At 39.8% G+C, this 16,756-nt stretch overlaps 2 protein-coding genes across 15 annotated transcripts in view; both read right to left on the reverse strand.

Annotated features, from left to right (window-relative positions):
• LOC144322066 (uncharacterized) overlaps positions 1-6,382 on the reverse strand; it is a 184,346-nt gene extending 177,964 nt beyond the window's left edge. For 2 of the 8 annotated variants that reach the window (XM_077911593.1, XM_077911592.1), the window contains exon 1: positions 6,096-6,373. In XM_077911593.1, the coding sequence (XP_077767719.1) occupies positions 6,096-6,160 (65 nt within the window). In that variant the 5' untranslated portion in view covers positions 6,161-6,373. Of the gene's footprint in view, positions 1-3,721; positions 4,232-6,035 lie in introns of those variants that run through there. The other 6 variants (XR_013387624.1, XR_013387626.1, XR_013387625.1 and 3 more) reach the window with 6 other exon arrangements.
• Positions 6,383-14,608: 8,226 nt separating this feature from the next.
• The window catches only part of P4HA2 (prolyl 4-hydroxylase subunit alpha 2), a 33,107-nt gene continuing 30,959 nt past the window's right edge, over positions 14,609-16,756 (reverse strand). For all 7 annotated transcript variants that reach the window (XM_077911596.1, XM_077911601.1, XM_077911600.1 and 4 more), the window contains one exon: positions 14,609-15,076. In XM_077911596.1, the coding sequence (XP_077767722.1) occupies positions 15,006-15,076 (71 nt within the window). In that variant the 3' untranslated portion in view covers positions 14,609-15,005. The remainder of the gene's footprint in view (positions 15,077-16,756) is intronic.

Genomic DNA, 16,756 nt, shown 5'->3' on the forward strand with positions numbered 1-16,756 from the left:
TCGGCCATAGTTACATTTTTCTGGATGTGTCTCCTGAGGCAAGGGAAACAAAAGCAAAAATAAATTACTGGGACTACATCAAAATAAAAAGCTTCTGCACAGTGAAGGAAACAACAAAACAAAATGAAAACCTAGTGAATGAGAGAAGATATTTGTAAATATGTATCCAATAAATTGTTAGTATCTATATATAAAGAACTTATACAACACACACAAAGAAACAAATAATCCAGTGGCACCTTGGTGGCCTCAGTAGCTTAAGCGTCTGCCTTCAGCTCAGGTCATGATCCTGGGATCCTGGGGTCAAGCCCTGCATCAGGCTCCCTGCTCAGTAGGAAGCCTGCTTCTCCCTCTCCCTGCCACTCACCCTCTTTGTGTTCTGTCAAATAAATAAATAAAATCTTTAAACACACACACACACACACACACACACACAAATAATCCAATTAAAAATGGGCCAGAGAACAGACATGAACATGACAGACATTTCTCCAAAGAAGACATCATACAGGGATCCCTGGGTGGCGCAGCGGTTTGGCGCCTGCCTTTGGCCCAGGGCGCGATCCTGGAGACCCAGGATCGAATCCCACGTCGGGCTCCCGGTGCATGGAGCCTGCTTCTCCCTCTGCCTGTGTCTCTGCCTCTCTCTCTCTCTCTCTGTGTGACTATCATAAATAAATAAAAAATTAAAAAAAAAAAAGAAGACATCATACAGGTGACCAAAAGACACATGAACAGATGCTCAATATCACTCATTACCAGAGAAATGCAAATAAAAACCCCAATGAGATATCACCTCACACCTGTTGGAATGGCTAAACTCAAAAACACAAGGAACAATAAGTAAGGATGACAACGAAGAGGACAAGAAAACTTCTTGCCTCTTGGTGGGAATACAAATCAGTGCAGCTACTTAAAAACTAGCATGGAAGTTACAAATTAAAAAAAGAAAAACTCTATTTTGCATTTACCAAAGAAAACAAAGACACAAATTCAAAAAGATATGTGAGCCCTATGTTTATTGAAGTGTTATTTACCATAGCCAAAATAGGGAGGCAACCCAAGTGTCCAGTGATACAGGAATGGATAAAGAAGATGTGGTGTGGGGGATCCCTGGGTGGCTCAGCGGTTTAGTACCTGCCTTCAGCCCAGGGCGTGATCCTGGAGTCCCGGGATCAAGTCCCACATCAGGCTCCCTGCATGGAGCCTGCTTCTCCCTCTGTCTCTCTCTCTCTCTCTTGAATAAATAAATAAAATCTTGGAAAAAAAAAAAAAAGATGTGGTGTATATATTTACAATGAAAGGATATTACTAAGCCATAAAATAAAATTGCAACAACATGGATGGATCTAGAGGGTATAGTACTAAGTGAAATAAGTCAAAGAAAAGAATACCATATGATCTCACTTATAAGTGGAATTTAAGAAACAAAAACAAACGATCAAAGAAAAAAGGAAACAAACCAAAAGACAGACTCTTAACTGCAGAGAACAAACTTGTGGTTACTAGACAGGAAGTGGGGTGAGGGAATGGGTGAAATAGGTGAAGTAGATGAAGAGTACACTTATTGTGATGAGCACAGAATACTGTACAGAATTGCTGAACCACAATATTGTACGCTGAAATGATTATAACACTGTACATTAATTAAACTGGAATTTAAAAAACAAGTAAATGTTTAAAATTTAAAAATTGAAGGGGCACCTGGGTAGTTTAGCCAGTGAAACATCTGCCTTCAGCTCAGGTCATGATCCTAGGATCCTAGGGATCAAGCCTTGCACTGGGTTCCTTGCTCAGCAGGGAGCCTGCTTTTCCCTCTCCCTCTGCTTGCCACTCCCCCTGCTTGTGCTCTTTCTCTGTCAAATAAATAAATAAAATCTTTTTTAAAAATTAAAAATTGAAGTGCAAAAAAGCCCCCACATAACACCAAGTAAAATAAGCTAGATGAAAAAGAATACATGATATTCAAACACAAACTTTCTAAAAAGTAAAATTACAGGGGCACCTGGGTGGTTCAGTAGTTCAGTGCCTACCTTTGACTCAGGTCATGATCCCAGGGTCCTGGGATCAAGTCCCACCATCAGACTCCCCTATAGGGAGCCTGCTTCTCCCTCTGTCTATGTCTCTGCTTCTCTCTCTCTGTCTCTCATGAATAAGTAAATAAAATATTTTTAAAGTAAAATAATATATTGCTGAATTATGAAATTGAATTATTTCACAAGACCACTAAATTTCAACATTTAGTTATATATACTAAGAACAGAAAAACCTTCAAGACATATTAACAAAAATAAACTGTAGAAGGACATGTATGATGTGATTCTATTTATGTGAAATACATTCTTTATAAAATATGTTTAAGATATTGTTTAATAAAACCTGTTAATAGTGGAATAATAATAATCTACCATTCAATTCAGGAGTCACATATAGCTACTGAACACTTAAAATGTAGTTAATATAACTGAGGAACTGCATTTTTAATTTAATTTGAATTCATTTCAATTTAAACAGCCTCATGTGGCTAGTGTCTATAGTATTAGACAGTACAGTTATAGATATAGTGATTACCTCTAGAGCAGGGTTTCCCAACCTTGGCCCTAACACCTGGGACCAATAATACTTTGTCATGGGTCTGTTCTGTATACTGTAGACATTTAGCATTATCCCTAGCCTCAACCCTCTCAGTCATAACCAAATTATCTTCAGTCAGTCAAAATTATCTTCAGACCTTGCTAAATATTCCTGGGGAAGCAGAGAGGGTGGGGGTGAAATCATGCCCAGTTGAAAACCACTGCTCTAGAGATAGGAGGAAAATGGAGGAAGAAGGCATTGTAACATCTTGCTCTGTTTCTGTTTTGCCTAAATTGTTTAGAGGGAGCATATACATAAATGTTCCTTATGGAATTAAGAATTTACAAAGAAAGCCTATTTCCTCATGGAAAGGCTTATACCTAAACTTGGTATATACTAAACTCCTCAACTATCAATATTAAAAATCAAATAGATATGGGAAGTATATACCTAAACTCAACTACCAATATTAAAAATAAAATAGAAAAATAAAATAAAATAAAATAGAAAAAAAAATAAAAATAAAATAGAAACAAATAAATTTCTTGGTACAGTTAAAAAATGAAAGAAATTCACAAGAATAGTTATTAATAGCAGTGAAGAGAGAAAATGGAATCTGAAATAACACAAAAATTTGTGACTAGGAGAAAGCTATGTTTGCTATTCACAAAGATAGGTAAAACAGCAGTAAGAACCATTTAAGGGAAATAAAGTGAGCCTGTTTTGGGATATATTAAGATGGAAGAACCAGAGGGCCATTTTAGTAGCTGGAAAGCAGTAAAAATGAGAATTAAAGATTCAAGAATTATCAATTCATAGGTAGTATTTGCAATCATGAGCCTTCAAAGAAAGCAACAAGGCCACAAAGAAACTGACTATAACTGAGGAGTGAGAAAGGAGGACGAGGGGAGTTGAGAAGTTGTACCAGGAGATATGGGGGAAAAAATCACCAAAAAAACCCAAAACAAAACAAAACAAAAAACAGAAGACACAGAAGCCAAGAGAAGGGTTTAAAAAAAGAATGGCCAAAATCTCCTTAGATTTCATCATTATAAAAAAAGAAATATTAAGTAGCTTATTGGCAAAAGAAGAGATAAAAGAGATTCAACTCAGGAAAGAGTAAGGTGACTATCAAAGTAGCACTCACCATTAAAAGAATAACTCTGGAACTGAGAAATCACTAGCCCTACAAGTCACTGAAGAAGGAAGGTTCTCTTAGAAGAAAACCCCTGAAATCTCTTGTACCTCTATCATTCTTGCATGCTCAGACCATCAGCAAGCCTCAGAACCTCGGGTGTACTCTGGTCCCCAGGAGAGCAGGCCACATTCTCAGTAGCAAACACTTTCTGAAAGATCTGCAGCACTCTGGCCTCTGACCAAAGTAAAGTAGATCCCATTTGGACTATGAAACACACAATCCACAGTTAATCAGAAACTATCATGCTTGGGCTCCAGACTTTTCTTTCTTAAAGTTGCTTCTAAAGATCAAGCTTCCATAAAAGTAAGGCTGATATATTACTTTGGGTTAGTGGCTCAACAAAGCTAGAATACAATGCAGTCTCGTTGTAAGCATCTAATCTATGAAATCTATCTTCTTGATTTACGAAAACACACCATGCATATTACCATTATTTCAGAAAGCCCTACTCCAATCTGTGTTCTTGAACTACACTAGCTCTGAGAAGTTCCAAAACTAGAGGCAAAAATAAGTGTGAGAGGACTTTTATAGGGAGAAGGTCCTTGATTTTCCTAAGATTCTCAAGAGGATCTGTTACCTCAAGGGTTAACAGGCAACTGTAAGTGCCTATTTTCCTACCTTGGGTTCTATTTATGATCATTTAATAATTTGCATCCATTCTTTAGATTCATGTGGAAAGAACAGATAGATATATCCACTAAGAACCTGGATATAAGTGCCTAGAATAGAACTTAAGAAAAAGATGTGAATAAAAAAAAAACACAGTTTAACAAATCATAAGCATATAGACAGTTGTTAAAACAACAGGAGTGGGTAAGATCCTTCCTCCTACAGGATAGCATTGTGAAAAGGAAACTGGAATTAGATTATGGAACACACACTAGGGAACTAGACTAGGGAACACATACAGGAGAAAGGTGGGCTGATGAAGAGCCAGGCAGGAAGGCTGGGGAAAAAGGGAAAAACAAGAATGATGAAGTGTACTTCAGTTAATGGGGGAAAAAAAAGTCAAAAATACCTGAATTTGGCCACTAGGAGGGCTCTGACCATTTAACCAAACAATTTCAGGGAATTCCCTGGGATAGACTCACTATGTCAAAAATGAAGACAGGGGAGTGAGAAGGCAGTAAATACAGCACATAGTTTTAAGTAGCGTACCAGTGAAATCAAGAAAACAGACAAGAGGACAGCCAAGAGCCTCTAATGTACAAGAGAGGGTTTGGTTAATACTTTAGTGAGGTTTCAGGGATCCCTGGGTGGCACAGTGGTTTAGCGCCTGCCTTTGGCCCCAGGGCGCGATCCTGGAGACCCGGGATCGAATCCCACGTCGGGCTCCCGGTGCGTGGAGCCTGCTTCTCCCTCTGCCTGTGTCTCTGCCTCTCTCTCTCTCTCTGTGTGTGTGACTATCATAAATTAAAAAAAAAAAAAAAAGAAAGAAAGAAAGAAAGAAAATACTTTTAAAAAAATACTGTAGTGAGGTTTCCATGGCAGCAAATTCACGAGGTAAGGAAAGAAAGACTTTTCAAAGACAGTAATATCAGAGAGGGGAGACCTCCAGGAGGGGCTTGCTCATCCTCCACATTACAAAAGCATTTTCAGAAAGGCACTGAAAAGCTCCCTGAAAACAAAAAATTCTGGTTTTGCCAAATAGCTATAGCCTTTTCCTTCCACTTCTGTTAACCCTCAAACACTCTAAAAAAAAATTATTTTTGGGCCACCTGGGTGGTTCAGTCAGTTGAACATCCAACTCTTGATCTCAGCTCAGGTCTTGACCTCACAGTTATGAGGTCAAGCCCCACGCTGGGCTCCACCCTGGGCATGGAACCTACTTTAAAAAAAAAAAAAAAAATATATATATATATATACACACACACACACACACACATATATTATGTAATTACATATTTTAAGCAATTATATATACATATTATATATTACATTGAAAATAAATTTTTATATATGTATTTTTTATTGGAGTCTGATTTGCCAACATATAGCATAACCCCCAGTGCTCCTCCCGCCAGGTGGCCCCCTCAGTGCCCGTCACCCAGTCACCCCCACCCCCGCCCTCCTCCCCTTCCACCACCCCTAGTTCGTTTCCCAGAGTTAGGAGTCTCTCATGTTCTGTCAGCCTCTCTGATATTTCCCACTCATTTTCTCTCCTTTCCCCTTTATTCCCTTTCACTATTTCTTATATTCCCCGTATTAGTGACTAAGGAATCCGCACAAAAGTTAAATAAACCTGCACAGAAGTTAAACAAACCTCCACAGAGCAGCCTCAGCCTTGCAAATGATGTCCTAGTCACTGGGGAACTGTACCCACCTCCTCAGGGCACACCTTCTATTCCACCTGTTGACGAGCAAGCCTCTAACCGGAACAGAGCCCATTAGGGCTCACAGAAGCGGGTCCTGCCCAGCTGCTCCGGCTGGACAGGCCTGAACGGAGAGTCGGCCACAGGCTCCAAGCCTGAGCCGCTGCACGTACAGTGTCACCCACAGCCTGCCGCCCTTGACCATCTCTCTACCTCAACCATGGAAACACCACCCCAGGACCAAAGCCTTTAGAAGCCTCTGGCACCTCCCCTTCCGGAGGCTCCCACAACAAGCCCCGCCCCTTCCGGGTGCCTCCCTCTATTCCCTCCCACCAGTCCTCATCCGGGTACTAAGCTCCGTGCCAAAATTCCCTTTAAGTCGCGTGCTCTGTGGCTATAGAAGTGGGAGACGGAGCTGCTTCCCTCAAGGAGCCTCTATTCCATAAGCTAATATGCAAATAAATGCATTATTTAGTGGATGGCAATAAGTGCTATAAAGAAAACCAAAGGGGGGATCCCTGGGTGGCGCAGCGGTTTAGCGCCTGCCTTTGGCCCAGGGCGCGATCCTGGAGACCCGGGATCGAATCCCACGTCGGGCTCCCGGTGCATGGAGCCTGCTTCTCCCACTGCCTGTGTCTCTGCCTCTCTCTCTCTCTGTGTGTGTGACTATCATAAATAAATAAAAAATTTTAAAAAAAATTAAAAAAAAAAAAAAAAAAAGAAAACCAAAGGGTAACGGGGAGGGGAATGAGGACCCGTTCCTTCCTCGTAGTCATCAGTCACCTATCAGATAAGGCCTTTCACCAATCTGATAAGGTGGTATTTGATCAGCCTGAAGCGAATGAGGGCGGTAACTGTGACGACCTAGGAGAACATTCCGGGGAGAGGGACCAGCAAGCACAATGGCCCTGAGGAAGCGAGGGCTGGGGGACAGGCAGCCGGAATGGTGATGGGTGCCGACGCGGGGTTTCCCAGGCCCACTAGAGATGCCAGGTGGCCACTGGCCACTCAGCGAGGCGCAGAAGCCACGTGACTGCCCACGTGGGAGCCCGAGCCACCCCTGCAAAACCAGCAGCACTAGGGACGACTTGTCGTTGGGGCAGTAGAGCTGGGCCGGGAAGGAAACAGCTTCCTCAACCATGTAACATAACTACGTTTAGGGTTGCGAGATAATATGCAGGATGCTCACTTAAATGTGAAGTTCCGAGAGGCAGTAACTAATTTTTTGGTAAAGCTCATGCGAAATTATTCATTGTTTATCTGAAACTGCAGTTTAAGTGGGGTGTCCGGCATTTTTATTTGCTGAATCTGGCAACTGTAACGCTGGAGTTTTAAGACACCAAGTTTGGAAACAAGAGCAGCGCTGTGCCAAGCCTGAGGCAAAGGAAACATGTGCCTCTCATATGTTTTTGCATGTGCTTCTGTGTTTTGTTAATATTCCCCAAATAGTTTTAAATACTGAAAAGCTGAGAAGTTATTTTGAAATTCACATTTTGAAGTTTAAGTATTTTATTTATACTCAAAGTAAAAAAAAAAATATATCAATTTTATTTTCCTGGATTTAATGGACGCCCATAAATAAAATTTTCAAGATTTCTCTTGATCGAGTGCAATCTTAGATAATTTTTGTTTAATCCTAACTTTTTAAGATTTTGTTTACTTAATGAGAAAGGGAGAGAGCGAATGAGCAAGCGAGAGAGAGAGAGAAAGAGGCCATGGGGGAGAGTGGAGAGAGAGGGAGAAGCAGACTCCCAGCTAAGCAGGGAGCCGGATGGGGAGCTTGATCCCAGGACCCTGAGACCATGACCTAAGCTGAAGGTGGACGTTTAACCCCTGAGCCACCCAGTAGCCTCAATTGTAAGTGACTCATAATTAATATTAGTTTATTAAGACTTATTTTATAGGATGCCACCACTGTAACTGGTGGTGTTTTTTTTTTTTTTAAGTTTCTGGAGACCACTTCAATATTTGGATAGGATTCCACTAAGAAAAAAACAGGAATGTTTTGAAAGACCCAAATACAATGCTGATTTTTTTAAAAGACATTTATTTGAGAGGGAGAGCGAGAGCAAACACAAGCATGTGGGGCAGGGGGCAGAAGGAAAAGGAGTAGCAGACTCCCCACTGAGCAGGGAGCCCAATATGGGGCTGGATCTCAGGACTCCAAGATTGTCACCTGAGCCACCCAGGTGCCCCTGATTTTTTAATTACAAAATTGCTGCCTAAAACTTCCTCAGATGAAATTTCTACGGGAGTGGGGCACCTAGGTGGCTCAGCCAGTTAAGCGTCTACAGCTTCAGCTCAGGTCATGATCCTGGGGTCATGGGACTGAGCCCCACATCAGGCTCCCAGCTCAGGGGGGAACCTGTTTCTCTCTTTCTGACACTACCCTTGCTTGTGTGCTCTCTCTCTCAAATAAATAAATAAAATCATTTTTAAAAATATCCACAGGATTTAAATCATCAGGATACTATTTAAGAGGCTGCTTTCTGGGTACACCTGGGTGGCTCAGTGGTTGAGCATCTGCCTTTGGCTCAGGTCGTGATCCCAGGGTCCTGGGATCGAGTTCCATATCAGGCTCCCTACAGGGAGCCTGCTTCTCCCTCTGCCTATGTCTCTGCCTCTCTCTCTGTGTCTCTCATAAACTTTTTTTACAAAGTTGCTTTTTTATAAATCAGATGTAATTTGTACAAAATAACCTTTCTCCATTGAAAATAACAGTTCTCTAAAATATTTGAAGACATCTCCATTTATTGAACCTCTATAATCTCTTTAACTTCTGATAAACACATTTCCTCTAATAGCTGACACACTCATCAATGATTTGTACATTTCCAGGTTCTTTTCAAGTTCAGGAGGTATATTCATCTCTTGCTAATGTTTTACATTAATCAAACATACTTTCAGAGTTACTTGCTCTCATTTGTTACAAGGGACAGGCCTTCTATTAAGCATGCAACACACTTTGTATATAGTCATGGGTTTTTTAAATTGTAACAATCTTTAACTTTTTCTTAGTTCAAACTATCATCCCATTTATATAAGACAGATAAAAATTTGTAATGTCTTTGCACCAAGACACTTGCTATTTCAGCATACTGTATTTTGTCATTTGATGTTTTAATAGACATCTTTGTGTGAAGTGCTTTGACTGCATTTCTATCCTGATTCCCCTGAGGATTCATGTGTATTTTAGTGTAGTTATTTTTTTTTAAGATTTTATTTATTCACTCATGAGAGAGAGAGAGAGAGAGAGGCAGAGACACAGGCAGACTCCATGCAGGGAGCCCGACGCGGGACTTGATCCCGAGTCTCCAGGATCACACCCTGGGCCGAAAGCGGTGCCAAACCGCTGAGCCACTGGTGCTGCCCTATTTTAGTGTAGTTTTTAGGACAGGCTTAATATCCTATCTGTTCATTGAATTCACAAAATACATAAATATCCTTTGTTCAGTACTAAAAAAGGTTATATTTTAATTCCTTGAAAGCAGGATTTTTACACATTAAATTAGATTATGAGCTGAATAAGGCACAAATTTGGCATATCATTTTGGGGGGAAATAATGGCTTATATATCCTGCTGTATTTGTTCCATTATCATGATCCTGCCTCCAAGATTTTTTGTCAATACTTTTTCCAATTTAAGAATTTTATTAGGGGGATCCCTGGGTGGCGCAGTGGTTTGGCGCCTGCCTTTGGCCCAGGGCGCGATCCTGGAGACCCGGGATCGAATCCCACATCAGGCTCCCGGTGCATGGAGCCTGCTTCTCCCTCTGCCTATGTCTCTGCCTATGTCTCTGCCTCTCTCTCTCTCTCTGTATGACTATCATAAATAAATAAAAAAAAAATTAAAAAAAAAAAAAGAATTTTATTAGGCCATATCCTTTTATCTCTTCAATTATCAGTAAAACTTTTGGTTGTGAAGACATTCTTAATGCAAACATAATTGACACATTTGTTCAAGATGGGTACCTTTCATTTGCAAAGAATAAGGAAAAGTGTGTTACTTCTTTTAGTCCCAGTGTTTCAAATTTACAGGGTGTCCAATTAGCATTGTACGTTCCCCTAAAATTCATATGTTGAAGTTCTAATTCCCACCCCTACCCCAAGTACCTTGGAATGCAGTGCAACTCTATTTGGAGAGAGATTACCTAAGAGGTAATTAAGGTAAAATGAGGTCATTATCCGTGAGTTCTAATTAATACAACTGGTATTATTTTAAGAGGAGTTTAGGCCATACATAACAAACAGACTGAGGGGTATCCAGAGTAAGGACATAGTAAGCAAGTGGCCATCTGCAAGCTAGAGAGAGACCTCAATCTCAGCAACCAAACTTTCCCACACCCTGATCTTGGACTTTTAAGCTTCCAGACTGTTAGAAAATAAATGTCTATTGTTTAAGCCACTTAGTCTGTGGTATTTTATTATGACAGTCCTAGCAAACATACAAGTTGTAAATTTGTTTTGAATTTTATTAGACAAATACAGTACAGATTCCTTTAAAAAAATAAAAAGGAATGTGTACCATATTTATGATAGCTACATCAACATTATAATAAGTTTAATTAAATAAAGAAGATAGTAATTGGTTTCAACTTTTAGTACCGATCTATTTATCCTGGAAACTAAAACAATGTCTAAAGTATAACTGACAGAAGTTGTGAAGTAAAAGGGCATGTAATAGTCAATTACTTAATGTCAACTTGCCTAGACTGTTGTGACCAGTTGTTTGGTCAAACACTAGTCTAGAATGGACTAAATCATCATCAACCAAGAGGCAAAAAAAAAAAGATCCACAGAAAATTTTTATCATGGAGTTATCAAACAAAAACTTTTTTTTTAAGACTTTATTTATTCAAGAGAGGCAGAGAGAGAGAGAGAGAGAGAGAGGCAGAGACACAGGCAGAGGGAGAAGCAGGCTCCATGAAGGGAGCCTGATGTGGGACTCAATCCTGGGTCTCCAGGATCACGCCCTGGGCCAAAGGCGGGCACTAATCCGCTGGGCCACCAGGGCTGCCCCAGACAAGAACTTTTAAATAATGGCTTCATTAGTTGAAGAAAAACATGGAATAAAGCAAAAAGATCAGTTCCCCAAAGAATTAGAATCTATTAAAAATAATTGAGTGGAAAGATACTCTAGAACTGAAAAAATATAAGAACTAAAATTAAGAATTCAGCAGATGGGTTTACTTAGTATAACTGACAAATTAACTGGAAGACAGATGAAAATATTTAGTCTGAAAACAAGTGGGAAAAAAAGAATGGGAAACAGAAGACAGTATCAAACCTGAAAGAGTGAAAAGTTCCAACATCCAGATTATTGGAGTCTCAGAAGAGACACAAAAAATGAGACCGCAACAATATTTGAATTATGTCTAAGAAATTTCCAAAATTGATTAAAGACAACCCACAAATTCAAGAAACTCTGTAAACCCCAAGCCAGAAAATAACAAAAAGAAACCCACACTAGGCACATTATAGTAAAACCACTGAAAAATCTTAAGCAGACAGCAGGGAGGGGACGGGGTTGTGGGGAATTTACTTTCAAAGAGCAACAAAAGGACAAGATAGATGAATTTTTAACAGAAATGGTGCAAGCCTGGAAATAATAGAATTACATCTTTAAGCTGGTTAAAGAAAAACGTAGGTGAATTTAATAGAAAAGAGAATAAACTAGAAAACAATTTAAAAATTACCCAAAATACAGCAGTTATAAAAAAATATGAAAACAGGTTAAGAACTAAGAACAGTATGATATAATCTAATTTACATTTAATCCAAGTTCCAGAAGGAACACAGAAAATATTGAAATAAAAGAATAAAAATAAAATAAATAAAATAAAAAATAAAATAAAATAAAAATTTTTAAAAGAAAATATTAAAATAAAATGATTTAATAGTTTTCCAAAACTGAGTAAAGATACTACTGTACACTTTCAAGAAACTTGAAGACTATCAAACAGGGAAGGAAAAAACCCACCAATCATGCCAATAATTTTATTTTTATTTTTTTATTTATTTATGATAGTCACACACAGAGAGAGAGAGAGAGAGAGAGAGAGGCAGAGACATAGGCAGAGGGAGAAGCAGGCTCCATGCACCGGGAGCCCGATGTGGGATTCGATCCCGGGTCTCCAGGATCGCGCCCCGGGCCAAAGGCAGGCGCTAAACCGCTGCGCCACCCAGGGATCCCACATGCCAATAATTTTGTTGTTGTTTCTCAACTCTAAGCGAATCTTTCTATAGTCTGCTGTTATACTGGAGTTGCAATTCTATAAACTGTGTTTCCCATATTCCCTTACCAGCTGGCATCCTGTTAGGTTCTGCCAATGGAAGATACTAGAAGAAGATTACATGGTATTAGGTAAGTAGCAGGTACCCAAATCCAAGGATTTTTTTCTTTTTGGAAGAGAGATAGCTTTATATATTAAAAACCACTGAGGTTTAGAGTTTTTTTTTTTTGTAAAGATTTATTTATTTATTTATTTATTTGAGAGAGAGAGAGAGAGAGAGAGAGAGAGAGAGAGGCAGAGACACAGGAGGAGAGAGAAGCAGGCTCCATGCGGGGAGCCCGAAGTGGGACTCGATCCCGGGACTCCAGGATCGCGCCCTGGGCCAAAGGCAGGCGCCAAACTGCTGAGCCACCAGGATCCCCAGGTTTAGAGGTTTTATTATTAATGTAGCATAAGCTTATTCTATCCTAACAAAATACGTAAGAATTTAAGTAGACCCTTGTACCAACAAAAATAAAACCCAGGTATATGAAAGACAAGATTATAATGCTTTTGGAAAACATAGGAAATACCATGATCATTTTGGAGAACAGAATAATTTCTTAAGATATAAAAAGCATAAATCAAAGAGGAAAAGCCTGATAAATCTGACATAAAAATCAAGAACTTGTGTTCATCAGAAGACAAAACTAAGACTGAAAAGACAAACTAGAAAAAGGAAAATAGGGATGCCTGGGTGGCTCAGTGGTTGGGCGTCAGCCTTCAGCTCAGGTCGTGATCTCGGGGTTCTGGGATGGAGCCCCACATTGGGCTCCCTGCTCGGTGGGGAGTCTGTTTCTCCGTCTTTCTCTGCCCCTTCCACTGCCTGTGCTTTCTCACTTGCTTTCTCTCAAATAAATAAATAAATAAAATCTTAAAAAAAAAAAAAAGGAAAATAACTTGCAAAACCTATAACCATCAAAGAGTTTATGTCTATAAGATACTAAAAAATTCCAATCAGTAAGAAAAAGACTTGAAAAGACATTTAAAGAAAACTAATGACTAATAAAAAGGTATTCGATGTCATCAGTAATTATGTTAAAATAGATAACACTGGGGCACCTGGGTGGCTCAGCAGTTAAGTGTATGCCTTTGGCTCAGGACGTGATCCTGGGGTCGTGGGACAAGTCCTACTAAGTCTCTGCCTCTCTCTGTGGGTCTCTCATGAATAAATAAAATCTTTAAAAAATAAAATAAAAATAAAATAGACAATACTATGCATGTAACAAGTTAGCTAAAATGGAGAAGCAGGACAGTACCAGATATTAGAGAAAATTGGGATAACAACTCTCATTCAGTCCTGGTGAGAATATGAATAACCACCCTGGAATATGTTTGTTATATGGTAAATCTGAAAACTACTAAGACTCCACATTTCTACTGCTAGATATATATTCTTCAGTAATGTGCTTATGTGTACCAGGAATCATGTATAAAAATACAAATGGCAGCATTACTCATAACATACAAAGAATGAAACCAATTCAAATATCTTATCAACAGTATACTGGCTATATTAAGTACTGTCCTACCATATACATTAACAAAATGAAGCAACTCTACAAATTAAAACAAACTAGAGCTATATAACATAAATGAATCTTAAAAACTGTCAAACAAAAGAAGCCCAACACCTGTAAAAATAGATGATTCTATTTACAAAACATTCAAAATCAGGGAAAACAAAATGATCCTTAATTTAAGGATGTAGACACAGGTAATAAAATTACAAACAAACAAAGGAATAACTGCCACAAACAACTAGACAATGGTTACCACCAAGGTACTGGAAGCAGGATAGGAGATATGATCCAGGAAAGGATTACAAGGGTCTCCTAAGGTATAGATTTGAAAACGATCTCTTCTCTAACCTGGTCACATCATTGCTCATGTTCACCTTCATATTCTTTACATTGTATATTTACGTTTCATAAACAGTTCTGTGTGTATCTTAAAATTTTTAAGAAATTTCAAAAAAAAATATTTCAAATTCTAACAGCAAAATAGTCATGAATATACACGATCACTATATTCTCTAAAAGGCAAGGTGAGACTATTTCCCTCACTTTCCAGAAAGGATACTGAAGCTTAGAAATATAAGTGTTGAAACCACATCTAGAACCCAAGGTCAAGGTTTTGCCACTAAAGTATTCACTACCCAGATTCTGCCTCTACAGAGGAGATGCATAGGAAAGAAATAGCGAACTTGGTATAAGTTCCCCCATATTTAAAAAATACTCCGAATAAGGCTCTTTAAGGCTTCCGGCAGGGACATTTTATTTTTTGGTTAAAGCCACATTGATAGAAATGCCATAAAAACAAACATGTAAACAAGGTATCAGAACTTTGGTTCACTGAAACACCTCACACCTAAAACATCTGAGGTACAAAGGCACCTTGCTAGGTGCTAGACAGCCTTACTCTGCTGCAGCCACTCTGACCCAAGGTGGCCAGAGGTGGCACAGGCTGACCAGAGAGGTCGGGACCCAGGTCACCCAGGACCCTCCCCAGTCGGCTCTCCCTTTGCTCCAGACAAACATTCACTCCAACAAAGACCTGAGTGACAGGGCCTGGAAAATACAAAGGTGTCTGTCATGTGGAACTTGAGGACGACATGGGCTGTGGGGCCGGGAAGGGCAGAAAAGGAAGTCAGTCAACTTCTGTTGATCCACATGGCCTCAAGAATTCCTGTCCTCGTTCATGGAACCACTTATTGGAGACTGTGAACAGAAAGAAAGTATGTTACAATCCTGTTGGTTAGTTTAGCAGCCAAAATGAATGACTCCTCCATGATGAATCCTGCACTGGGCCCTGGGACTCAAACTTGAGTAAGATATGGTCTCAAACCTCAAGTTGCTCATGAGCTGGTAAGGAAAACCTATGTATAAATAGATAACTGTTCAAAGGTCTGCCCATGAAAAAAGATAAATATGTGTACATTGCCATGGAAACTGAACCAAAGGACACCTAATCATGTGAGGGAAGAGGAGACTCCAGGCTGGGACATGGTGCTGAATAGGAGTTATCCAGGGAAGAAGATGGATTACCAGATGATTCATGTATCAAAGGAGTCCAGGAAGTGGGAAGAGGATGAGAAAGACATCAAGACATGAATAACCGTGATGTGTATGAAGGACCCCAAGCAGCTTGATATTATTGATAAAGAACTAAGATATAGAAGCTAAGGATGAGGAAGTCTGTCAGGACTGTGGAGGGCCTGGATGTCAACCTCAAGACCTGTGGGTCAGCAGATCTGGTCTGTGTGCTGTGGGTAAGAGAGCAGCAGAGCCAGTCCTAGCAGTCAGTCACCTAAAGCTGTGCCTCAAATCTACAGGAACCATTATTTCATTCCTTAACACAGACTCTTAGCATGATAAATAATGCACTACTGAAGCCATAGAGCTTTTAAAATATAAATGTATTTCTTTTTTAATTTTTTTTTTAATTTATGATAGTTACACACACACACACACAGAGAGAGGCAGAGACACAGGCAGAGGGAGAAGCAGGCTCCATGCACCGGGAGCCCGACTTGGGACTCGATCCCGGGTCTCCAGGATCGCGCCCTGAGCCAAAGGCAGGCGCCAAACCGCTGCGCCACCCAGGGATCCCTATAAATGTATTTAGTTGAAAAAAATTAAACTGTCTACAAAGCTTATAGTGATAAACAGCAATCTCCTACCCACCCACCCCTTCCCGCTGCCAAACCCCACTTCTAGAGGACACTCAACTCCTTTAGTTGTTTCTTTTGACATTCAACCACATATTTCTTTTTTTTTTATAACCACATATTTCTAAATAACATGCTGATACTGCTATCTCTTGACTTTCGATTTTGGAATTCTTCTATACTACCCCTAAGACACATTACATCTTCTATCTCCCCAACAGAATTAAATCACAAATTTTAATTACATTATCATTAATTGGGCAGCCCGGGTGGCTCAGCGGTTTAGCGCCACCTTCAGCCCAGGGCGTGATCCTGGAGACCCGGGATCCAGTCCCATGTCGGGCTCCCTGCAGGGAGCCTGCTTCTTCCTCTGCCTGTGTCTCTGTACCTGCCTATCTCTCTCTCTCTCTTATGAATAAATAAATAAATAACTTTAAAAATAAATAAATAAATAATCATTAACTGCTTACATTATCATATCACATAAATGTTGCTCATGCCTGAGCCACCTAATAGTGTACACGGACATTTCTTGTACGATTCTTTCTTTTCCCTAAAGTCAGCATTTGCTTCATTTAGATTCTAAATGCTTAATTTTCTGTGAACCTACCACTATTATCCCCAAAACTCTCCATGAGGGTATAAACTCCTTTCTGCAATCACTTCTATCATCCTGGTTCAAGCCTCCCCCTCACTCACCACAGCTGCTTTCAGAACAAAGCTCAAAGCT

Source organism: Canis aureus, chromosome 10 (assembly GCF_053574225.1).
Source record: "Canis aureus isolate CA01 chromosome 10, VMU_Caureus_v.1.0, whole genome shotgun sequence".
Taxonomy (NCBI): domain Eukaryota; kingdom Metazoa; phylum Chordata; class Mammalia; order Carnivora; family Canidae; genus Canis; species Canis aureus.